The sequence below is a fragment of the Yarrowia lipolytica genome, chromosome 1B (genome assembly GCF_001761485.1).
Source record: "Yarrowia lipolytica chromosome 1B, complete sequence".
Lineage (NCBI taxonomy): Eukaryota > Fungi > Ascomycota > Dipodascomycetes > Dipodascales > Yarrowia > Yarrowia lipolytica.
The window spans coordinates 1-25,112 of NC_090771.1; the positions used below are offsets into that span (position 1 = coordinate 1).

The following is a 25,112-nucleotide window of genomic DNA, read 5'->3' on the forward strand; positions in this document are numbered from 1 at the left end:
CGCAACTGACATGACATGTTAGGGTTCAGCGGCTAAGAAATAGCAGTCTGATTAGTCACCAGTGAACCGCAAGTGGAGTCCCGTCAGGACTCCGCGGAGACTACGAAGCGAGCCCATCCTGAGAGGCCACTACGTGGGACGCAATCATCAATACCGAAATGCTAAACCTGATATCATGGGCGAATGGTTGCGGTGCTACCCTCGATATATTCCATGTGTTAATATATCTTTATTCACACTAACGACAGTGACCATACCTACGTCGGTTGAGTCATCAGTATGCTTAGTCACGGGGCCTGGGTTCTAACATATGGTAGCGATGCTCGTGTTTCATTCGATTCTGGGGCGAGAACCAGGCCTGGGAAGTTCGATCAGGTTACACGACACAAAAACCACATCGCCACTGTCGTCTAACTAGCCAAGTCACTACCGTTGAGCTGCCTCTAGTTGAGGTCATCGTTCCATAACTCCGGCATTTTTTAGGTGTGGCTGGGTACAGGTAGAGGCTAGTGGAGACGAGCCCTCTAGTTGTCGGACATTTTTTTGACGGGTGAAGATTGTATCGCCCCTCGGGTCCGGAGTTATCAACAAGTCCCTCCGTGGGAAGAAGGGAGTGAGTAGGGGACGAGTAGGGGAAAGAGTTGGAATGGCTATGACTCTACTCTCCAAGGATGAGAGCTGGGAAATGGCGATGGCTATCGACAATGTATTTGGTGTCATATCGGTCTAGCAGTCTCATGCTATCGTCGTGGGAGTCATGCTCCTGCCGTCGAGGAGCTGGCTGAGTGAGTGATGGTGTCTCTGGGTGATGTCTGTGGATGATGTATCCCGGAGGAACGACGTCGGTGATGAAGCTCACGGCAGTGCGACATCAGAAGTGGCGTCTGCACTGAGAGTAGCTAAGGTGCTGCGGTTCTGCCAGCTTTCCATGCCTTCCTACTGCCATAAGGTGGACGGTCAAGTTCAAAGGAGTGACGCCCCCCTTCTCCCCAAGGAGACGTGCTCGACAAGGGGACGTAACTCGCACTCGTTGTAGCATAGTTTCTCCGTGTGGATGGCCGACGGGTTTTGGTTCGGCTGTGCTTCATAGGAACAGTTTGAGAGTCGTTTCGGCAGCGGTGGAGGGCATCCCCTAAAAGGATTCCGTTCAGCGTTGTCGTCAAACTCGGTCACGACGCATCGAGCCCACTATGTAGTGGAACTGGCGTGTTGATTGCCTAAAGGAGGCTTCATGAGACGACTGGTCCTTAGTCGATGGAGTTCAATGGGAACACGTTTGTTGAGGAAGATAGGCTCCCTGCAAGTGTCTTCTGGTTGAATTGTTGCAAGGTGTACATTATCTGCCACCAAAGGTTTATGTTGGGCTGTGTCTAACAGCTGTACAACACATGTAACTCTGACGACTATTGTCTCGTCGTCTCCAAGAGGGGCCTGGGACGTCATATGGACTCGTGGGAAATAGTTAGCAATTCAAGAGTGTCTTCGAATTGACACCGGGTTGGCGTACCAACGATTGAGGTTCTCTCTAAACTCCGTCACCAGTATTTGTCAGCTCAGTTCCTTCATGCGACCTACTGGTCAGTGTCGCTGGAGACAAAAACTTTTTGCGGCACACCCATTATCATCGAACTTGGACATGGCTCGTTCGTCAGGGTTTTTTTTCCCCGTTTTGTAAGTCTGTTGTTTGGGCTTTACAACTAGCCGCTTCCACTGCCAAAACCTCTGGTATGTTCGACTGGGTTGTCGTTCTGAGGTGAGTAATGACAGGTTGTTATCATCATGTTGCTGTTCTAAGGGACTAGACCAGACTTTTCTCTCTGTCTGTGTCGGTAGACCCCTTGAAGTGTGTGAGTCGCGTTGAAGATGATGCGACGACCATCTTTGAGGTGGGATGAGAAAGGGACGAAACGGCTCAGTGTTATTGCTGAAGTTACCTTGGTACATTACAGCCATCTCTGATCTGTTAGGGATGTGAGAGTCTGCCTCTCCGAGGCGAGTGTTCATGTCACTGGAACTGTTGAAGCCTAATCGATGTGGTTGTCGGGGTTGGTCCGTCAGCTGCGACGTTGGCTGTGCTTTGCCTTGTTATGCTTGACATTGACCTCGGGTTGATGTCGTCGGCTGTAATTGTTCTCTGGACATGAGGAGTTCGACGTACTCGTGTATGTTCTCTGTCGCTGAGAGCTGCACCTGTTGTATGGATAGTCTGATCCCTAGGATCTCTTGATCCCGTCAAAAGATATTTGTTCCGAAGTACGGGTTAAACTGGTGCTGATCGTTTCTACTCATGCACTAGTTGAGAGTTACTTGTGTTCGTACTCTTTAGGGAAGTCTTTGAAAAACTTGTTAGACCGACTGACTCTAGTCCGTGGAGCTTCTGATAACCGTTAAGCGCTGCACGTTGAGAATGGAGGAGTTGCTTGTTCCAAGTGTGCTGTCTATGGTGGTTGTCGCTGACTGTGTTTTCACGGTACCTTACGAGATTGATGAGTCTGTTTCCAGTATCGATCCATGGCACTCTGTCTATTGGATTCATGTGCCTCTGTTGGCGACTACTGTTGTTCATGAAGATTTTTGTCTTGGACATCTTGACATTGAATCATGGTGCTTTTACGTGTAAGATGGGAAGTTTGCTCCACGACTTTTTAGGGGAGGATGATGTTAGGGATCAGCGGTAAGAAATACCGCCTGATTCGTCACCCGTGAACCGCTAGGGAGTCCCGTCAAGAAGTCCGGGGGAGACTTCAATAAGGGCCCACCACGTGGGGCCCCGGGTACAACTATCATTAATATCGAGATGTCAAGCCTGATATCATGGACAAAGGGTTGCCATGCTACCCAGGATAACACATACACTCCTGTATTCCTTGTATTCCAATATCATCTTTCTTCACACTTACGACTGTGACCATATCTCTCGGTATGGCCTCAGGTGTGTGCTTCATCATTCACCAGAAAGGGATTCTAGGTCAGCATATACACTATCTACAGGATGGAAACCTCGTCTACGACTAAGCTGACTCTTCTCATGATGATGTGAGGAATTGGCCAGGTATTACCCTACAGGGTCAACAGCGCTGTCACTTTGTTGATTACGTCGTCGAGGTGAGAATGGTATAGAGATCCGTATAGTCTTGTTGAGGGCGTACCCACATACTGCTGCTCGCTCTCACACGCACATGCGGTAAACGGATCTTGTGCTTCCTTGATGTGCGATTCGTGTTGGTTAGTACAGTATTACAATATTACAACCATCGACGAGTCTGCGAATGTCAAAAACGATCAATCTAGAGTACTGTCTCGCAACCCCAATTCGTGTCAGTTTGCTTCCTGTGTTTCAGTTGTCGCATTGTGCTATTCCTTCCGCTTGATCTGGCTTCTTATAGCTCGTGTTGAGTCGAGTTGTAGTTGCACCAAAATAAAGGGAAAGAAAAAAATGAATTGTTTCTATCGCTCTCCTAGATCAATTTTAAAACACTCAAATCAGTCCATCTAGTTACCAGAAAGCCCCGGTGTCACCCTCTTGCTCTCTCCACCTACCCCTTTTGGAAGTCATATCGGTGAGTACACTTGAACCGGACCAGCTTCTTGACTGTTACTGCTTTCTATATGTACCTTTCAGCCGCTTGGTGTACTTTGGACTGAAGTATCACCTACCCGCTTGTGTTTGTTGTTCTCTACTTGTCGTCGATAGTCCTCTATGAACCAGCCAGTGGGGATCAAGAGCCCAGCGTCCCTGGCAGACTTCCACCAGCATCTGGATATCAACCTGTCCGACTCTTGCACAATCACAGGTGTTGGCACCTTCCATCTGGTGTTTGAATACATGTCATGCATTTGTGACAGCCACTATCACCGCGTCCGGGTTCTTTATTACGATGAAATGACCCAGAGTCAATACAGCAGCGCAGGGTCCGACATGATCTGGCAAAAAAAGAAGAGCACCAAGCCAAAATGTGAGGCTTTCACTCCCCATCTGTTTGTTTGCGAAACTGACAACTTTACGAGGTTCCTCATCTACCTCACATACGACTGGAACCAGATGGGAGTCACACAAATTGACAGCTTCAAGATGAACTACGAACTCTTTGAGCAAGTGGACAGTGAACCCGTTGCGCCACTGGCTAAAATCCGAACAAAATCAACTGCGGACTTCACCCTCATTAGTAGGGAATATGGAATGATAGACGTGCACCAGGTGGTTTTGGAGGGTCTGTGGCCGTATTTCAAACGACTGAAGGATCAACGAAGAGACCAGCAAGAGGGGTTTGTTGACATGAAATTGCCGTTTCCTGAAACAACAGTTGAGATGGTGACTCGGTACTTTTATCAGCAACCTCTGAATATGGACACGTACAACGCAGCGGAGCTTTTGTCCTTCAGTCAGATCTACAGTCTGCCGGATTTGCTCACCATAGCCGTCGACACAATCCGGGGAGCAAAATACATGACTATCAAGGAAGCAGTCTACCTGTGGCAGAAGTCCACCGAGGTGAGAGTTGACGAGGTTGCAGACTATGTAGCCTTGGTGGCTAGCAGTCTCCTGCCTTCGTATTTTAACACTGTGGGTGATTCTGATGACGAAAATGACATTGACGAAAGTCACGATGACATCGACTCCGTCTGGTACCTTGATCAGGAACATCAGACCATCTTCTGGAAACATGTTACAGCTTCAGCCAAAAACTTGAGCCCCGAATTGGAACTACCGACTCCCCCGACAACGACACGAAAACCTGAACTGACCGATGACTGCGCACCTCGTGTATATACCCCGTGCATGTAGCATGTCCCAGATTTTTTGACAATTTTGACAGTTTTCTTGTAAATACACACAACATTCAGTTCTATACTTTATCGACTGCTTTATAGGACTCTCCTCCAGATTATCGGGGGGTTTGTTTTTTGTTTTTTCATTCGTGTTTCTTCATTTTTTCACGTCCGCCCTGATTTTCATCCCCCGCCCCTTGTTCACCACCACATGCTGTAAATGGTCATGCATGCCAGATGCATATGTACACTAAAACTGCCATCGGCATATCTTTTTCTACGGATCGAACCTCACGACGTTGCCACCATCTACACACGCTCACCACCGCTTGGAGAGCACAAAAAGCATATGCCTGAGTCGCCGAAATACATCTCAGATGATTCTCCAACCGACACATACCCCCCACAAGCGCCACCAGAGGTGATTGACCTGGACGAATACGACACGCAAAGCGAGTCGGAACATGGATCCGATGCGGAGTCGGATGATCTGATCCTTACGACGAAACCGGCTGTCCAGTACAACAAGCTGCGGGAGCTCAAGTGTCCCATCTGTCTCGATCCGCCCAAAGTCCTTTGTGTGACTCCCTGTGGACACATTTATTGTGGGGACTGTATCTACACGGCTCTATCGTCCGGAGTTCGAGCGACGCAATTGAAGGGAGAGTGCAGCATTTGCAGAAAGAAGGTCGCTTACAACTCCATTGTTTACTTGGAAGCCAGACTGGGGAAGGAGAAGGAAGACTCAGAGGAGAGCGACAACGATGACGGAGACGATGACGGAGACGATGAGGAGGAGTCAGCTGAAGTTGGATCTCCCGTGGAAGATAGAAGAGCCGTCAAGGTCGAAAGGCGACGGTTACAAACACTAACAAGATGACACGCGTCCAGAGCGGACCTTCATAGTTGCATTATATATTTATTGACTTTTAGCGATTGTATCCTGTGTGCAGTCAGAGATGAACGGTTCGATTTTCGGAGGTGCACGGATTATTTAGCTCTCGTGTTGCCGTGGTTACCCCCCGTGGGGGGGGGGGGTCTTGTTTATCGACGGTGGGTTGTCTGAACCTACATTGTCTACATTGTAGAAAAGGGGGTGCTGAAAATCGACAGACAAAACACACACACGATGTATTGGAGAGATAGATCTGTGTTTGGTCATTCTCGGCTCTGCTATGGCTTGTAATAACTTCAAAAAGCTACAGTACTTGTAGCAGATGGGCTCTGAGTGGTTCGTGCCGCCATCTATTTTGGATGAGGCAGTGGTTCCGTTCCTGCGTGATGTCCACTTACTGGATGTGTGGCCGTTGAATGCCGGAAGTTGAGCGGCTGTCTATATACCCGGGGATCTGGTTGTTCTGAGGAGTGGTTGTTCGTGTGGATCTTTTCCATTGCTCGATTGTTGTCCACTGGGAAGGTGTCATTATGCGAGTAATTACAATGACAGAATGTGACCCATATAGGTTAGACCCATTGTACAAGTACTTTTACCTGGAAGTCTTAAAACAAACAGAGAATGGAAATTTGTACTTGTACAAGTAGACAGAGTGGTTAATAGACACTTAGGACCCTTATGGACTCCTCATACACTCCTTAAATCCATAAATACGCTCTCTTCTCATATACACGACCTGCCGTATCACCGACGGCCGGGTAAAACTTAACCTGTACAATCTCCGTAGGCTTTTTGACGTAGCTCGCCTCCAGATGTAACGTGCCTCACCATGCACTCGCTGCAAATCAATTACCCCAAATGCCAACCTTATCAACATTAAAGTCTTGTATGTGGAAATGAGGAAAGAAAGACGTGAGAAAGACGTTCCTGACTGCTGGAAAATTACATCTGTTGATTGGCTCATTACCGTACGAAACAATTGCCAATTATGCAATCTAATTCAGCTGTGGGTTTTGGGTGGGGCTCATGTAAAGTGCTCGTGTCATAAGAGATGGTGACTACTGTACTTTACATATACACATACACGTCTGTTCACACTAATAATCATAGAAACTAAAGAAATAAGCCATCCAGTGGCCGAAGAAAAACCGGTCACACACTAAGCAGTAGGGTGGGCAACGACAGCGCTGACCTTGGTGAAGGCGCTGGCCTGGGGTCCAGAGGTGGGGGAGGTGGTGATGGGGTGGTTGATGGACCAGGTGGCGCCGGTGGCAGAGGTAGCAGAGGGGATACCATCAGCGCCCTTCTTGATGGGCTCGATGGAGCCGCCAGTCTTGGAGTAGTCGGCCTGAGCAAGACCAATCACATCCTGGCCAATGTCGTACACCACATAGGCCGATCGCAGGAAGGAGTCGCCGAAAATGTAGCCAATCTCACTAGGAGGGTCGTACCGGTCTCCGTCAGATCCGTCACCGACCAGGAAGGTGTAGTACTCCTCGACCTTGCCGTTCTGGTTCACGTACACCTGGTTGTCCCATCTATCGGTGGCGAGAATGAATAGCTGGTCCACAGGCACCTCGATCTTCTTGCCCTGGAACTTGTAGGAGACGACAGCCTTGTCGGCCTTGAGCTGGTCAATGTGCTCCTTAGTGGTTCCGGGACCATAGTTGTCATCGTCAAGAAGACCCAGAGCGTTGATGAGAGTCTGGTAAGTCTCGGTAGGAACATAGGTGAGGGTGGTTCCGGAGTCCAGCAGCACGTGGCGGGTCTTGTCGAGGGCATTGGTGTTCTTGCCACCGACAGAAACATCGACACTGTCAAGAGTGACAAAGAACTCTCGGGGACTGGAGGCCCCCTCATCGGTCAGGGTCTTGAGGATAGCCAGTTCTCCAGAGAACTTGCCAGTGTCAATACCGCCGAAGAGAACAGAGCCAGTGGAGGCATCAAGACCATCGAGGTACAGAGAGTAGGCAGGGGTGTTGATGATACCATCCTGAGCCAGACGAATGGGGAAGTTGTCATACTGGAAGGTCTGGCCAACCTGCTCGCCCTCGAAGGTGGAAGCCTCGTTGCCTTTGTATCCGATACCGAAAATCTGCTCCTGGGAAGAAACGTTGGAGGCAGCGGCAAAGATAAATTGGGGAACGGTGGCTCCTCCAAAGCCAATGGTGTCCTTGACCCAGTCTCCAGCGGCATGGGAGCCGTCTCCGTAGTAGATGGAGAAGCCGGGCTTGTAGTCCTGGTAGGTGGAGGACTTCTTGGAGTCGTAGGAGCCCTTGGAGCCGTCAGCGGCGACCCACAGGTCCGAAGAACCGGTATCGAGATCTACAGTAAACTTCTGAGGGGGAGTTCCAAGAGTGATCTCAGTATCGTAGTAGATGAGATGGTTCTTGAGGGTGGCCTGGGGAGTGGATCCAGCCTTACCGGGGTTGAAAGGGGAGTTGGGATCAGGGCTGTTGGAAGAAGCAACGTTCTCAACTCGCTTGGTGAAGTCCAGCTTGAGAGTTCCGGGAGTGGAGCCCGAGTTGGAGGCGGGAGCGGCGTTGGCAAGAGCCATAAGAGCTGCCAGTTTGACAAAAGAGTTGATCATGGTGGTGGAGAAAGGTCAGAAGACTGTGTTTGGATGGTTTTCATCTGGTGAACTGGGCCTGGTTATATACCATGGTGACTCCAGGTGCGCGAGAGCACTCTCCGATAGAGTGATCCGAGTATAGTTCATACGGCACTGCACAGGGTGGAGAAGGTTTGGAGGTGGTGATGATGAATTGGTGATGGTAGGGTGGCATTGAGCCACAGTAGGGGGTAGATTTTCGGGGGGAGAGGGTGCGATGAAGACAACAGAATGAGTTGCTTGTGGTTTGTCAGGGACAGCAAAGGGCGAGTCTTCTTTACTCGGTACATACAAATACCCCGTTACATACAGTACATAGTATTCTGCAGAATACAATAACAACAGATGGTGTCAATTGAAGGATATGGAAGATTTTTTTCCAAATCGAAATTCGAAAATCAACTTTTCAGGGTCCCAATTAACCTCAGACAGCTCCAGCTAACCCCATACAAGCCATACACTCATCTACCAATGGTATGATCTCATTCTTTTAACTCTGTCAAGTTTCGTTATCGAAACCTTGTCTCCAAGAGTGGAGGTTCCAGTAGGAGCTACGCAGGCGGGACGATTGATTGAAAAGGGTAAATCAGTGATATAAAGGGAACTACACAAAATGCACTTTTCAGAATATCTCTAGGATCTCTCTACCACCGTCACCTGCCCTCCCTCCCTCTGTTCCAAGCACACAAGGTTGTCTCCACCCGAAGAACCCAAATCCAACAACTAAATGGCAGTCTAATGAAAGCCACTTATCGAGATGCGTTGGGCAACTCGCGGGCTCCGGGGCTCACATGCTGACAATCCAACTCTGCTCTGTACTATCCCCCTTCTCCCTGCTTAATCTCGCATAAGTGGCTTGGCATACGGCACCAATGCAACATTGGTTTTTCGGCACCCAAGGTGGAGGATGCCAAATACTGCATTGTGGGCGTAGTATTTCGGATATAGCTAAAGCTGGGGTAGTTACGGATTCTCAAGAGACCAGAGATTCCAATGAAATTATCCGATTTTCTCCATCTACCATATTGCGTCGCCAATTGACAGCCCAACTTTTGTCGGTGCGACCGAAGATGGAGAGGTTATGGTTAATTGTTAAGATCAGTGGCTTGATGGAAGTTAGAAAGGCTTAACAATGCCGTTTAATCGACCCTCTAACGGTGTGTGAAGGGTGTGCTGAAGGCGGGTGTGTGAAGGGAGTGCTGAGAGCGGGAGTCTTTTTTTGTGTTGCTAATTTTTTTAAAAAGTAATATAACTAAATTTTCGTAATCTCTCCGATCATTTTATACTGGACAGTGGTAATATCTTCTTCTATCACCATTCAAATCCACTATTCACACTCGACCTCCAACTGTGGCTTTTAGGTTCCGGGTTAGTGTTCTGGAACATGTGTAACGTCTACTGGAGACTGGAGGTGGCGTTTTTCCGATGAACGAACAAACACGAGAAGCATGTGGCAACAATACAACACGGACTGACAGGTTTTTTTTTATGATTTTTTTTACTGGAAATAGGTACGTGCCAAAGTTGACCATGACACTAAACGTGTTTAATTTAGTAATATTCGTGAAAGCGTACATTTCATTAAAAGGTTATTTTTCACAGCAAAAGTTATAATTAAATGAATGTAATATGCAGAGAAAAAAAAAACTAGTCTGGGGTTCGATACTTACGTGTGGCCCATAGTGGTTATTGCGGTTGTAGACAGTGTAAAACCGTTGAATTGCTTCTGTTCGATGTGTGTTCGCTCCCATTTTGGCGTCAATATGGCCGGGTGGAGTCTGGAGCGAAGGGGCGGCGTTCTGCCAGCTGTTGATTGTCTTTGTTGATGGATCTCCATTGGGAACGGCTTGCAATCTGACTTTTCTGCACCTTGACCACAGTCATGGGGGGTTTGCCAATACACCGAGGCCCCAACACTGTTACCCCTGCTGACACTTTTCGTACGTACTACCTTGATCCCGACACTCCAACGCTAGGCTCGTGAGTCTGGTTCTCTAGGGGCTGTCCATCTTTCTGACCGTCATTTTCCTGTTGTCCCAGCGATACGAGGGGATTGAGGACGACCTGGAGCTGCGAAGCACCAGCGCCTGACCAATTTGACGTGAGTAACCCGCAACAACACACCATTCTTTTTTTTCCTCCTCGCTAACTAGTCAAACGTCCATGCCACCTGGTTCCATCTGCTGTTCAATCTTGGGGCTAGTCAATGGGACATTGTGCGAACCGGCATCGTGCTCAACATTCTCGCTGTTGTCACCGCCATTCCCTAATGTCTGTTGTCTATCGGATTCTTCCCCGATGAGGCTGGAGTGTCAACAAGGTCCAAGTATACCTGCATGGCTTGACATGTGATTTGAAAGCTGAAATGGCGAGTGTGGAGCTCTTTCTGGAGTGACAGCTACCGAGGTGGTGTCCACCGTGCAAGGACGCGTTTTCCAATGTGAGACATTCATCTCTTGGTAATAGAGCCCCCAGCAGCACGCAAGTGACATGTGTCAACAGGTGGAGCATATCGGGAAGCTCGTCAGTTGTGACCACAGTGCAATTAGTGGGTCTAGTCTTACACAGTACTCATCGTAGACTACAATTGTACGGCTCAGTGACATCGAAGGGACTTCTGCAATCACGGAACGAGACTTGCCCTTTTTTAACATTTCGATACCATGGCTGAAAATAAAAGCAGCAGTTTCCATATTTTTTCTTTGTTGGCCATATATTTTTTCTTGTTGCCATATTTTTTCTTGTTGCCATATTTTTTCTTGCCATATTTTTCTTGTTGCAGAGGTTGTTGTTTCTTGCTGTTATTGTCTGTCTTGTGTTGTAGCGGAGTTTGCACGCTGAGGAAAACTCGACGAAGTGGTGAGATGAAACGAAACGAGATAGTGAAAAGACGGAGATGTCAAGTATTTGGTACCAAAACGATCCTCCCAGCCTTCCCCGTAAAACGGAACCAAGAATACTCCATGTTGCCGACTCTGTTACCGCACTATAGTTACCCCTATCTTCGTCCAGCTACAAGTAGTATTTCTGTCCACATGATTAATAACTGACGTCTCTAATACAGCACAACCGAGCTTTGGCGTAACCCATCAGATGCCACATAACAACAATAACAACAACAACAACAAACAACAACAACAACAACAACAACAACAACAACAACAACAGCTGACGGTTGGCCTCATACAGTCTGGTTGTCACATGAGCCCTCTAAATCAGACAAGTCATCAACTGCTGAGTTGGGGCCATAACAGAGACGCGACCCGTAGTAGACGTCTGACTGGTGTCTGTCTCTGAGTGTCTGTCTCTGAGTGTCTGTCCCAGTGTCAATCTCTGAGTGTCAGCCTCAGTGTCAGTCTCTCAGTGTTTGTCTCTAAGTGTCAGTCTCTTTGTCACCTGCCATTGAAACCGCGTTGTAATTTTTGGCGCGGCAAAATATTACACACGGAACTCGATTGGGGTTTTAACATGTTGTCCTGTGGCCGGATTATATAGCAGAAAAGAATCCACTCTGTTTTCGGGAGCAAAAATCCAACAAGATGCCAACATCTGGCATGCCAGTAACTCCCCTCCGCCTCATGGTGTTGTGCATTTTGTGTCTTAATACACCCCACCTTTGCTGAAGGTAATACTGAGTCTGTCACCGAACACGTCAGACAATAAAATTGGTGTGAGTGTGCTCGTGCGTACGGTACATACAGTTGTTGAATATTTCCGTGTTGAATATTTCGGTGAAGAACATTTCCGAGCAGAATACTTCTCTGTTGAATATTTCTCTTTGAATATTTGCAGTTCTCCGCTGCCTCTTTGCCCCACAGACTGTACCAGTCATACTCTGCTCCACGCATTTGGCAACAAAACCACAAGCCTCATCACGGATGACGTCAGAGCTGCTCCCATTAAACGCATCACGTGCACCCGCACAAGGTGTTGATGCATCACGAAATAAAAAAGAACAGTCACATGCACGCATCCAGGTGCTACTTGTATATATTGGCAGTGATTGAGGGCTGGAAGTAGGTTGAAAATAACCTCATCACCACCGCCCCAGCCGTACAATGTACGCATAAGTTGTACACTGGTGATTTGGTGCGTCTTTGGCCGGCTCTGCGCTCGTAACACATGCTATACAGCCTGGGCTTTATATATGCGTGGTGGGAAATTGTACATGGGTCATGTGGGTGTTTAGGTTTGGCCACTTTTGGCTACTTGTAGGTTTTTTTGGCGAAAAATCGTATTTGGCAATAATATCTGGTGGAGGAGGACTCAAAGTCCCAATCGGATGCCCGGGAATCTGGCATTTAGGAGACAAGATTATTATTATATTAATATTTAGTATTCAGCTACAGGTAGGCAGTTTATAAATAAAGGGCCGGTCCCAGATGGAGTCTTTCCACCTCTGCACCCAGAACAGAACGTGAGTATCATCGAGTGTTTGAACGAATTTGAATTTGGAATTTCAGGGGTTGCAGATGCACGAGTGGGGCTCCAATGACAGGCACAGCACTAAACCGCAGGCTAAGAACCACGGCACAGTGCGCCAAGCGGGGGACCTTGGCCTAGGTACAGCATTACACTCAGAGTTAATGGGCAGTGGCCAGGTATATATATTCAGCGCAATCACCCGCTGGGTCTGCCTGTGTCTGTCACCTCACTCAGCTCCTGCAACCTTCCCCACTTCAGCCTTGTCTCATATTGGGTGTGGCATACACCTTGCCGCTCATGTATGGTCCCTTATCAGCTACGCTGCAGCCCAAATAATAATTCTCAGCGCACATGCTGACATAGATATAAAGACCCAGGCCCCGGATCGATTGACCGACTTGCACAAATTGTGACAGCCAACCACGAGCCCAACGCCAACGGCTGTTTCTGCTCCAAGTTCACTTCTCCACTGATCAACAAAAGACAAAATTTGGAAAAAGAGAAAATTGAGAAAAAGTGAAAATTTCAAATTCTTGAAAACCGATATTAATTCAGCAAAAATTGGAAAAAACACAAAACACAAAACACAAAAACATCGTCAACCTCCTCTCCAGCACAAACCACATAGCAAATGCACTCCTCGGACGAAGACGAGGTGCCCTGTGTGGACTTCGACGACGACGGAGATTATTTTTCAGGGCAACCTCAGTCTCCCACAACACCCAAATCTCCCCCCAAAACTCTAAAGACCCGGCGACGAAAACGAGACCGGTCTGTATCGTCATCCAAAGGGCCGACACCGGGGCCACCAACGCCTGAAAAGACTCAGACCAGCAGTACATCCGTCCCCCCGATTTTCCAGCTTCTGGGCTCCATCACCGGCCGAGCTTCAGACCTCTACAACTCATGGACACGACCTGCACCTGCAGCACAGAGCCAGCCACCCAGGAGGGGTAGTGCTGCCACCAACTCAAGTTACGTGACAGCTTTCAACAGCAACAACTCGCCCCTAATGAGAGATATTATGATGTCGCCAGAACTACAGCCATTGCCATCGCTGCTCAGCGTGCCGGTCAATGCTCCTCCTACTCCCCCTGGAGAAGACTACTTGAAACCAAAGGCTCAAACTCAGACACAGGCACAACCACACACAACACAAAAGGCTTCTCCTACGCCAGCAACAAAACGCCTCTCGCTTCCCAATGTGACAAACATTCGACAGCAAGCCTTGCAACAAGCGACACACTACTCCAACACATTCCTGTCGTCGCCTCTGCTGCTTGCGGGTGCTGCTGTTGTTGTGGGTCTCGCCATCACCGTTGGTAGACCGCTGCTGGAGATTTACATCCACAAGGGCATCCACTACTTCTTCAACTTCATCTTCTACGCCACAGTAACCGCCGCCGTGGTCACCTGTGCTGCTATTGCATGGATGCTCATCAGTGGTAAGCTGAAAAAGACCAACGTTGATATTGATCCAACCCAAACCAAAACATCGACAGGGTCTTCACATGAAACAAACCCCACAACTACGCCTTTTACAGACACAACCCCCACGGCTGACCTCTCCCGTCGCTCGTCAAAACGACGCTCACGACGAGCCTCTGCCGCCACCACCTCTGCATCTGCCCCTCCCCCTCCTATGATGTACCCTCCCTACGGCTACCCACCACAACAGCAATGGGACGAGTACAACCATCCCGGGCATCCTCCCATGAACATGTACATGCCTCCCAGTCCCATGTACCAACCGCAGCTGTTTCACCCGGTGCCTATGCGGCCGTTTGAGCCTCCGCAGTCCACCCCTGCAGCTCCACCCGTGACGCCCCAAACCTCTGCATTTTCGCTGCCCCCCACACCGGGTCACGCCCGCACTGAGTCAGGCAACGTGGCTCCTATTCCCGAGATTCTGCAGCAGCCCAAAAAGAAACCTGTCTACCGGGTCGTGCAGCGCAAAATTGAGCGGGATCCGGTGCGAGAGGCGAGACCGCCTCTACGAACACGGGAGCTTCCTCCTGTGCCCCGAGAGCCACCCCAGGTTCCGAAGCATCAGGGTCTGCCTGCGGTGTTCACGCGGTTTGAGGATGAGAACTCCATGGTCAACTACGCCTCTCCTATTTCGGAGGTGGATTTGAAGGTCGGAGACCATTCTTTTAAGCCGTATGGCTCGCCTCCCAGGAGGTATCATGGCATGAACGTTTGACGTATCAAAATATTTATTTGCATGACCGGAGCGCTGGGTGACAGTCATTGTAGCATTGTAGTCGGCATGAGCGGGACCACGACTCATCCGTACTGTAGCCAGTAACTATGCCACACGGCACAACTACAACCATGTTCATTTGACAACCTCGGCAACTAAGTGAAGGTCTGAATTGGTTCCACTGACTTAGACTTGGTCTAAGGAAGCTTCCACGACATGTTGATGAAACTTCATGGTGTCTTTATTGGATTGGAAACAGAGCCTGATAGTGGTTGATTGTGGATACAACATGGTCACTATGGTGGATCACTTTTCGAATGTTTATCTCCTACCAAAGCCAGATCTGAATTGACTTGCACGTGTTGTTTCGGGGACCCGAGCAGATACGGAACCATGTTTCAATGAGATTACCTTGTTGGAGTGAAAACGACATGCGTTTTGGGTGTAATATTGTGAAATAAAACAGACCATAGTTGTAGTTATATCAAATTGAGGTTTTGGGGTCTTGCAACTCGCGTTTGTGTTTGCCCCTGCCACTGTTTCCGTCTGGATCGACCGACGATCCGATTTTCATTTTTCACTCCCGTTCGGACCCACCCCTGTAAATCGATCGGCACAACTCAGTCTGTGAGCCAACGCAGTATTGTTTACAGTGTGAGACGAGTACGAGTAAAATGGAGCCTTGAATTTGGATAGTTTGACTTTGTGGATTCAGTTGGCCGTGTGGGCTCAAGTTTGGCTCTCTCGTATAGAAAAAAGAAACGGTGAAAGAAGCAATATGCAACGAAAATACACAGATACCCATGTCGACGCTAGCGGCCAGTTCAATAGCATTTGCCCCTTGCTGACCAACCGATGAATCAGGCAGTGGGGGTAAATATAAGAAAGGTACTGTACCACCGGAATACGAGACGCGTGACCGAGAAGCGAATACGAGGAGCGAATACGAGGAGCGAATACGAGAAGCGAATACGATGAGCGAACACGAGAAGTGAGTGGTATGCGCGCATCTGGACGCCAGACTTAATTGGCAATATTACTAGAGTTCGTACAGTTCTCGTACTCGTACCGGTACCGGCGCCGGCAGCTGTATATGGAAGTAGATGTAGGGTGTGTTTTGGCACTATATATGTATGTACTTCGAAGTACAGTATATACACTGTAGGTGTACTTGTAGGGTGTGTTTTGATAACAGAAGGTAAAAAGACAAGAAATAATAAATACTGCGATGAACAGGAAAATGGGAAGTTTCTTCCATTCTGGAATAATCATTCAATATATCTCTCAAATGTGCCATGGTTACCGCCAAGTGGGGTACCAGCACAGCCATATCAGGATTCTAGTTCAAATAATATTACGATGGTTTTCATGGAATGGATATTACCTCCATAATTGGTAAAAAAGACGCTAGAAAAAGGTCATGATATGCTGACATAATCATACTTACTGAAAAAATACGGGAATACCGTAGCCTGAAGACACCTAAAACTTCAAATAAAATAGTAATTCTTTAATGAGGTACAAAATAACAAAACTATCTACCTGGATCTCGAAACGCCTTGTTTGAATATAAAAATCTGACTAAGCAGGATCACGCGTGCAGACCCCAACTTTTCAACCTTTTTAAGAAAATTGGGCGTCTGGTGTAGTTGGTTATCCACATGCGCTTTAGCATGCGCGCGGGTCCCCCGGTTCGATTCCGGTCCGTCCATTCCTTTTTGTACTCCGTGCAAGAAACAGGAGTGAGTTCCTTTTTTTTTTTTGGTTCAACAGACACGTGCTTTCAAAAGTCACCTCCCATAATATATCATTTTTCGCCCACATGACAAGTTTTGTCGTATGTCCCAGAGTTCGATTACTACGCATTCTAATTTAATGTTGAAATCTATTTTTCGTGTATTTACTTGTAATATGCTAACGTGTATTCTTTCATACACCACTATCTACAGTCCAAAGGAGCCGAGATTGACAGCTCCGCACTCGGCGAACCACTCCTGGAAAGAATCCCCCACATTCTCCTTGGCCTTCTGGCAGGACGACTGAATGTACGCCTTGGTGGGATAGGTGTGAATGGGGTCCTTCTTCTTGATATCCTGCTGACGCTGAGTGTGAGGGGACACGGGCTCATCGGGATCAACCCACTCGGAAACACTGTAGTAGACATTACAGTCTCCCTGCTCATTTTCCGCCACCTCATCGGTCAGCTCGACCCAGCAGCCCACAATATCCTTCATATGCTGCTTGACAACAGGGTCTCCAGACGAAAGGAGCGCTGTGAGACCCAGAGTCGCCAGCTTGCGCTCGTGGGGCTTGCACATGCTCTGGAACTTGGCCAGCCAGGCTGTAATGACTGCAGATCGAACCTCCGGCTCAGCAACAGCCTCCATGAGGAAGTTGGGAGCAGCAATAATCATACGAGCCAGGACCTGTAGCAAGTCAGAAATGGCTGTGGGAGACGAGTTCTGGTCCTTATCGATAATATAGTTGATCATGGCCTTGAAAAAGCCCGTCTGAACAGCCAGCTGGATGAGCTGCGTGGGGTTCGAACAGAAGGTCATGTACTCCACACACTGCGCTACCTGCTGCACCACATCAAACGACAAAATGTCCATGTACTTGCCAAAGATGCTCAGCAGGGTGTGGCCGTGCTTCTGAACCGTGTAATCGGGAGACAGAAGAGCATATCCTTCTAGAATCTTTAGAATGAAGTACAGGTTCTCCGTGGACCGGTCCAGAGCGTCAGTGACAGCAGGGAAGAGCTGGAAGATGGTGTCGTTGGGCTCAGGAGCATTCTTGACAAGAGCCTCCCACAACAGTAACGAATCGTCGTACAAAAAAGCGTGGAAGGGAGACTCTCGGTCCAGAGACACGTTCATAACAGGCATGCCAATGTTGTAAGTCTTCGTGGAGTCTCGTCCAAGCGATTGGACCAGAGAAGTCAGCACTTGGACAATGGTGACTCGCAGGTACTGCTGCTCTCCAGCTTCCTCCCATAATGCGGGCAGCATCTCAAGCACCGTATCAGCGTACGGGGAAACTCGAGCACCGATTCTATCTGCCACAACAGCAACGGTTCGAAGCAGTACAACCTTGGAGTCAATCTGCTTCACCTCCTTGAGCAGAGCAAAAAGACGGACAAAGATGTCGCCCACAAACGGCAAGAAGCCATCAATTTCGAAATCCCAATCGTCCACAGTGAACCGGAGAGCGGCAGCAGCTGTAATACGAACCACAACGTCGTTCAAAGGATCCTGCGGGTTCAAAAGATGTACCATGAGCTCGTAGGCCTTGATTCTGTTCTCGGGAGAGCACTGAATCGTGATCCATTCGCCCAGAACAATCGCCACACGTCTTCGAAGCACACGGTACTCGGAAGAACCGTTGGCCAGGCCCTGAGGGATGATAACCTGGGGGAAAATCTGGTCAAAGTCGGCAGAGTCCTCTTTAGAGATAGCAGCCGAGCCGGTCGCGAACGCCGCAAGAGCAGCGTCCTTGGCCAACACATCGGAGGAAGAAGTACTCTGCTCCAGGTTCTTCAGAACCATGGGAACGACAATCTCCCGGAAGTTGATTGCCAAATCGCCATACAGCTTTTCGCTGCACGCTCTCAACTGGTACTCCCATGCATTGTTGAGATCCTCATTGGCCCACTCTTCGGGGTTATCGTGCCACTCGACCAGATCAGCGGGTCGAAGACGCAAGTACCACGTGACTAGAAGCTCGGTAAGGTGCTGAACCAGCGCCTCGGAGAAAAACTGCCGTAGCATGTCCACGGCCACCTTGGTCTCCTCCTTGTCCTCGTCGGTCTTGTATGTGAGCAAGTTGGAAGCGCCGTTTCGGTAGAGCACGCCAATGAGATGCTTGATGAGCAGCATTCCCTGGACCACAACCTTGGTCCAGTCCTCAGCGGCTTCTTCAGCGGCGTCGTCGTCCTGGTGGAACAGCTCCTTCTTGCTCTCAATCAGCTGCAGGTACAGCTCTGCGACCTTGAGCGAGTCGGGCATGAGCACAAACGACACTGACTGCCGCTCCCGCATGGTGTGGTAGAGCTTGCCGACTCCCCGCACGTGTTTCTCCAGTAGCGCGTTGCCGGAGAAACGGTCCGAGTACATTGTGAGAAACTCGGGAAGCTGCACAACGGTGATCTGGAAGAATCGTCGGCAGTCCTCGGACCGGTTGGCCCGGTCGTGTCCCTCGGCAATGAGCCGCCGTGCCAGCTTGAGACACAGATGCGTGATTTCCATCTTGGCGGTGTTGTTTTCCACGTCGCCCATCCAGGCCTCGGAGTAGTTGGCGTAGAGGTCCGTGACAAGTGTCAGGATGGCCGGCGATGACTCCAGCAGTGCCTGGCGCACACGGCCGAACCGCGAGATGGAGAAGGCCTTGATCACCTGGTTGAGCACCGTCAGCACATTGTGTTGTTTTGTGTAGTTTTGCGACTCCACGCCCTGGCGCAGCAGTTGCAGCAGCTGGTCCATGAGATCAGGCCAGTCGCCAGGCACGTCCATTCGCGCCAGCCGCGCAATGGCATATGCATTGTGGATCATCAGTTGGCGATTCGACTCATCAATGCACCCAAACACCTTGGATCGAATGGCGGTTTTTTCCTGCTCGGACACTGCGTACGGCGCCGACTTGCGCCAGTGGCGCTCGCTCTCGTTTTTGAAGTAAATCACTGCGATCCATCGCACCTGAATAGGCAGAGATTGATCGAGATAGGCGTCTTGGAGCAGAGAGAAGAACCCCGGAACCTGCTCCCACAGCTTGAGCTGTTGCTGCCCCGAATCTCGTGGCCCCCCCACACTCTGATCTCCGGCAGCTTCCAGCGCCTGCAATAAGTTTTCTGGTGTCAAATCCATGACCGCCTGTGTGGTGAGTACTGGTGTAAGTAGGGTGTTGGTGTAACCTGCAAAGTGAAGTGCGTAAAAATTAAGCATGCGTTTTGGAACAAGGTTTTCTCATGGGAGATAGCAACTTTAATGGGGAAGGGGGTAGTTGCAATCGTGTGTAATTTGCGGTTAAAAAATGCTGTAAAATATATGATAGCGCCATTTTGACGTTTGGAGGAAGACGTATTTTTTGTATTTTTCTCAGATGTTTTGGAGTATTATTCACAATCCAATTGTCTACCCGCAATATGCCCCTGAAAGTGGGATGATGCAGAGTACACTGTAGGTTGACTCTATTCGACACCATTTAAGTCGATATCACCGTCGAAATTACAGTCGAAATCACAGTCGAAATTACAGTCGAAATCACAGTCGAAATCACAATCGAAAACACCACTCATCTATTATCTACTTTCTAGCAATTGCATCTACAGTACATACGAGTACATCAATTCCACCGCTTGGACTCGTCAATCACATCCCCCTTCTCAACATACCCAAGCTCCCGCTTAACCCTCTCAACGGTCTCGGGATCACCCATGTTCTTGGACAGATTGTCGGATAGCTTGATACACGACTGCCCGTTGAGCTGTTGGATCTTGATGACAATGTTCAGAGGAGTGCTCTTCTGTCCATCGCTGAGCCGCTTGAAATCGTTGGTGAAGAAAGTGCCCACTCCAAAGGCAGCCTTGAGCCCGTTCTCGGCAGCGGCAGCCTTGTATTTGCCACACTTTTCCACGTCCAACGAATCCGAGTACACAATCACCTTGGACATGGGCTCATATCCCAACTGCTTGTAGTGGTCGCCCAATAGCTTCGTGTACTCCAGGGGATCGCCAGAGTCCTGCCGCACGCCGTTGTAAATGTCTGTGAGCGGCTTGTTGAAGTCCAGGAGAAATGATTCCGTTCCAAACGTGTCTGTGAGAGCCACCCCTGCGTTGGCGTCTCCAACCGTCTGGATCCACAACTCCATGGCCCGCAGGTTGGCTGTAGAGTAGTCGCCCGTAGCTGCAGCCACGCCCATCATCCATTCGTGTGCCACCGTTCCAATCGGCTTGAGATTGTACTTCTTGGCCAGGTAGACGTTGGAGGTTCCTGTGAAGATACCGTTGCCTTGGGCGGATTTGAGACCCTCCAGAATACCGGCAATGACGATATCGTGGGTCTTGAGGGAACGTCGGCGTCGGGTGCCAAACTCGGAAAACGCACAGCCCTGGGCAATGAGCTCCTGGGCCTTGGTGGCCGCCAGTTCACTCTGTCCGTCGTAGCTCCAGTCCTTGTCGACAAACTTGAAGTACGCTTCCGAAACCAGCGCCAGCAGCGGAATCTCGTACAAAATTGTGTCTTTCCAGGGGCCATTGACCTCGATTTCCAGGTGTCCTTCTGTGTTGACGGTCACCTTGACCTGGGCTGCCGGATCGAGTTGGCACGTCTTGAGATACTCAAAGTACTCGGCTGGCAGGAAGCCGACATGCTTCTGGAGAAACACAATCTCGTCCTCAGTAAATCGAAGCTCGCCCAGCGCCGCAATCTCGCTCTTGAGCCACTCAATCGCGTCGTCGTTGAGCTGTTTGGATGGTGTTCGATTCTTGAACAGAAAAGTCGCCTGTGCCGCGGGAAAGTGCTGCAAAACAGCTGCCTGCATCGTCAGCTTGTACAGATCGGTGTCGAGAAGCGAGGTGATTGTGGACATGGCGTAGATGGAGTGTTGACGACGACTCTGGAGTGTCTCCGGACCATCTACTTATCGTCGGATCTAGTAATTAACCGCATGCATTCTCCCAAACCTTATTTGATATGATGACAAAGCACCCTACAACGAGGGCACGTGAACATGATAATGGCTGGGGTTTGCAAGTGTTGAATGTGTCGATTCAAGCGCTACTTGTATTGTGCTAACGTAAACTATTTCTGCCCACCAAACTGGACACTTTCCCGACGACATGTGGTGCACATTTACGACAGTACATGCTGTACAAATAGGCAGCATAATTACTGTACAAGTAGAGCCTTAGCGTGAAACTTGTCTTAGCCGCGAAAGAGTCATCGAACGAGTCACGGGAAATGAAGGGATCAATCACGTGAACTTTCGTTTATGTCTGTAACTGTTGTTGCGGATGCGGCTGACAATGCTACTCGGGATGCGCAGTTTTTGTCATATCAAGAAAGCTGGATTGAAAGTGTAGAAATGGGTTGGGGAATCTCTGGTCAACTTTCGGGTTTGATTGGTTCTCGGCTGTGTTATCTGCTGGGTCGGTAATGAGCTCCTTATACGGATTTCATCAGCGACTACTGTACCAACCAAGTACGTCGGGAAGAGGTCCACAGTCTGCATTGACGCTAGAGTCAATGGTTGCAGTCTGGATACCTGAAACTAAAGAGAGCTATCACCATTTCTTAATCACAAGTATCAATTCCGTATCTGCATCATTGACGCTTTTCTTGTTCTTGGTGAGGGACAGGGATTTTCTCTTAGATACAATGTCATCGTCCATTTCCAACGTCGTTGTTCTCAGACACAAGACGGGCAAATTAGAGATTGAATTCAACTTGGCGTCTATAATAGCTCTCATTGAGACCAGAAGCTGGTCCATTCGCTTCTCAATCAGGCAATTCACCTGAGCCAACATTAAACATACCTTTATAGTAGTGTTTCCAAAAAAACTATATATATATATATATATATATTAAAAGATATAGTCCTATATATTATATATACATTGATGCTTAAGATCAGATTGGACGTGGAACATGCCTCGCTCTGAACACGAGTAAGGCTGTATATACATACGCTTGATTTCACCACTTCATGTTGAGGCACGATATTGCAAAAATAACGACACTTTTGTATGGTAATGTGCACATGCTGATTCCGTTTCTTCTTTCAAATTTCGAATCTGAATAATCTAGCCTGAGCAGAGATGTGTTTGTCAATTCACACTTCCGTTGAGTTACCTAAATGTAGACAACAGATAACATCTTATCTGACATATATCCGAAATACGAGCGGGGCTGGAAATGTCACATAACTTGTCGAATATACAGTTTTTTATCGAGTCGAAAAGAGAAATTGAACCCTATGACGAACTGAAATTGAAATCTATTTCACATACGTCACATCTACCTCTACATTCAAAATTTCAGCCCGTTCCAATACTCCTACGACCTTCATATGCACGCACCTGCAGTCCACCAAACACTAATGACAATATCACTTTCAATCCAGCCCGTGTTGTTTTGATTTGCCCAATCAGAAAGTCTGCATGAGTTACACAGACAGATTTCCCACTCTATATATCCGCCTTGTTTCCCCAATGTCTCTCTTCTCTTCTTCATCAGCACTCAGAAACATACAAGTAGACTGACAACGGTACAGCTCAGTTGAACTAACTCACACCTCAGGTTAATGGCTCTAGTGAGTACTTCATTAACATCATTGTTTTTCTCCCACAAAAACATGTCTAGACCCACGTTAGACGGTATTATCACCATGTGCGGTCGAGCTCTCCTTTTGTTCAGTTTCGACTCTCATCTCCTTTCTGGTCTAGCTATTTACCTATCGTTGGCACTCTCTTCAGCAGCACCAATTCTTTAAATGGTGACCTGAAAGTCGAAATACCAACTAAACCGACCAATTCAAGCCCAAATAAACCACCCAATTCCCACCAGCTTTCTCGACCAAGCCCTGGAGCCTCTGTCTTACATCTCGGCTCCGACTCGGCCATCACAGTCCTGTGAACTCCCAGCAGTACGCTTACTAAGCAAACAGAGTTTAGATTCGGAGCAAGCAATTGCGGTCACATGTAGCAACGACGATTGCGGGGAGAAAGCGAACCCAGCGCCAGCACCTTGAATTGAGAGTCCTCTTTGCCGCTGCAGCCAATCACCGCGCGGCTCTTTGGGATTATGTAAGAATGCATATTTTTTTTGGTTGGGAGTAGATGTGCAGGGCGAGATTGCGGTGCATAACCGGATGAGGTTAATTGGCAAAAGGGCAGATTTGGGGGGATTATGAGGGGGAAAAGGCGATTTTCAAGGTTGGAAACAGATTCCATCGCCAAAATCAGCATATATTCCTTCTTTTCCGGCTCAAATCGGATTGCTATCGAACTTTTTGGCGAGTGGCAAAGATTACAAATTTGAGTTTGAACTTGTGTAATACAAGCCGGGGAAGATGATAGGATGGAGTAAGTAGTCGAGTAAATAATGGGTCTATCGGAATTCTGAAACTACCAATGGATTTATCTCGTATTAGTGATCAACAATATATATTTAAAGTCCTCATAGCTCTAATATTGACCCACTTCAAGGCACTCTATCTTCTTTTCTCCAATTCACCTCCCATGCACGAGCAAAGTTTAAATTATCACCACTAGACTTATAACACCAAGTCCACCACCACTTTTCATCTCCACCACACAACACAAAATGCTCCGAAACGCCGTGCGACTCATGAACCGGGCCCAGCGACCCGCCGTTCGACTCGCTCTCACGCGACAATTCACACAGCCGGCTCTGCGGCCCCAGATCGCCGCCGGCAAGCTCCCCAGCCTCCACAGAACCATGTTCATCCAGACGGCCTCCACCCCCAACGAGGACGCCCTCAAGTTCCTGCCCTCGGTCCAGATTCTCCCCGAGGGCCACACCGTCGAGTTTACCAGCGGCCGAGAGGCCCACTCGTCCCCACTGGCCAAGAAGCTGTTTGGTGTAGACGGCGTCCGATCGGTCATGTTCGGATCCGACTTCATCACCGTCGAAAAGGCCCAGGACACCCACTGGAACACCCTCAAGCCCGAGGTCTTCTCCATTCTCACCGAACACATCACTGCCGGCGCCCCCATTGTCATGGAGGGCACCACCGCCGCCGAGGATACGGCTCCCTGTGACGACGACTCCGAGGTTGTGTCTATGATCAAGGAGCTCATCGAAACCCGAATCCGACCGGCCATCCAGGAAGATGGTGGCGACATTGCATTCCGAGGCTTTGACGAGGACACCGGCGTCGTGCACCTCAAGCTGCTGGGCGCCTGCCGATCTTGTGACTCTTCAGCCGTCACCCTCAAGAACGGTATCGAGAGCATGCTCATGCACTACGTCGAGGAGGTGACTGGTGTCGAGCAGTTCCTCGATCCCGAGGAGAAGGTTTCTCTCGAGGAGTTTGAGAAGCTCGAGAAGCGACTGGCTGAGGAGAAGGGCGAGGAGGTGCCTCCCTCCCTCTAAGAAGTAGGTGCGAAGCGGCTGACTTCTTTTGGAGGATCACTGCGGCCACCTAACCGAATGAAAGCGAGACGATTGGTGTCACTTTGCTGAGTCCCTCGT

At 48.9% G+C, this 25,112-nt stretch overlaps 9 protein-coding genes and 1 non-coding gene across 10 annotated transcripts; 6 read left to right on the forward strand and 4 right to left on the reverse strand.

Annotated features, from left to right (window-relative positions):
- Positions 1-3,700: 3,700 nt before the first annotated feature.
- YALI1_B00037g (uncharacterized protein) lies at positions 3,701-4,786 on the forward strand (the record flags this gene model as incomplete). The annotated part of the gene is made up of 1 exon (XM_066094080.2): positions 3,701-4,786. One exon carries the CDS (start codon positions 3,701-3,703, stop codon positions 4,784-4,786), a length of 1,086 nt encoding a protein of 361 aa, XP_065950152.2.
- A 204-nt stretch (positions 4,787-4,990) lies between these two features.
- Positions 4,991-5,650, forward strand: YALI1_B00049g (uncharacterized protein; the record flags this gene model as incomplete). Its single annotated transcript, XM_500334.3, has 1 exon — positions 4,991-5,650. One exon carries the CDS (start codon positions 4,991-4,993, stop codon positions 5,648-5,650), a length of 660 nt encoding a protein of 219 aa, XP_500334.3.
- Positions 5,651-6,824: 1,174 nt separating this feature from the next.
- Positions 6,825-8,255, reverse strand: YALI1_B00082g (uncharacterized protein; the record flags this gene model as incomplete). Its single annotated transcript, XM_500335.3, has 1 exon — positions 6,825-8,255. The coding sequence occupies one exon, from the start codon at positions 8,253-8,255 to the stop codon at positions 6,825-6,827; it is 1,431 nt and encodes a 476-aa protein (XP_500335.3).
- A 1,903-nt stretch (positions 8,256-10,158) lies between these two features.
- Positions 10,159-10,546, forward strand: YALI1_B00101g (uncharacterized protein; the record flags this gene model as incomplete). Its single annotated transcript, XM_068281891.1, has 3 exons — positions 10,159-10,256; positions 10,317-10,377; positions 10,430-10,546. 3 exons carry the CDS (start codon positions 10,159-10,161, stop codon positions 10,544-10,546), a joined length of 276 nt encoding a protein of 91 aa, XP_068137992.1.
- A 1,122-nt stretch (positions 10,547-11,668) lies between these two features.
- YALI1_B00121g (uncharacterized protein) lies at positions 11,669-12,344 on the reverse strand (the record flags this gene model as incomplete). Its single annotated transcript, XM_068281892.1, has 2 exons — positions 11,669-12,109; positions 12,153-12,344. The coding sequence occupies 2 exons, from the start codon at positions 12,342-12,344 to the stop codon at positions 11,669-11,671; spliced, it is 633 nt and encodes a 210-aa protein (XP_068137993.1).
- A 988-nt stretch (positions 12,345-13,332) lies between these two features.
- YALI1_B00133g (uncharacterized protein) lies at positions 13,333-14,904 on the forward strand (the record flags this gene model as incomplete). Its single annotated transcript, XM_500336.3, has 1 exon — positions 13,333-14,904. One exon carries the CDS (start codon positions 13,333-13,335, stop codon positions 14,902-14,904), a length of 1,572 nt encoding a protein of 523 aa, XP_500336.3.
- Positions 14,905-16,538: 1,634 nt separating this feature from the next.
- YALI1_B00165r lies at positions 16,539-16,615 on the forward strand. The gene has a single exon. It is a non-coding gene; the product is annotated as a tRNA-Ala (tRNA).
- A 232-nt stretch (positions 16,616-16,847) lies between these two features.
- Positions 16,848-19,841, reverse strand: YALI1_B00198g (uncharacterized protein; the record flags this gene model as incomplete). The annotated part of the gene is made up of 1 exon (XM_500337.2): positions 16,848-19,841. The coding sequence occupies one exon, from the start codon at positions 19,839-19,841 to the stop codon at positions 16,848-16,850; it is 2,994 nt and encodes a 997-aa protein (XP_500337.2).
- Positions 19,842-20,241: 400 nt separating this feature from the next.
- Positions 20,242-21,486, reverse strand: YALI1_B00214g (uncharacterized protein; the record flags this gene model as incomplete). Its single annotated transcript, XM_500338.3, has 1 exon — positions 20,242-21,486. One exon carries the CDS (start codon positions 21,484-21,486, stop codon positions 20,242-20,244), a length of 1,245 nt encoding a protein of 414 aa, XP_500338.3.
- Positions 21,487-24,221: 2,735 nt separating this feature from the next.
- Positions 24,222-25,013, forward strand: YALI1_B00242g (uncharacterized protein; the record flags this gene model as incomplete). Its single annotated transcript, XM_500339.4, has 1 exon — positions 24,222-25,013. The coding sequence occupies one exon, from the start codon at positions 24,222-24,224 to the stop codon at positions 25,011-25,013; it is 792 nt and encodes a 263-aa protein (XP_500339.2).
- Positions 25,014-25,112: the final 99 nt, after the last annotated feature.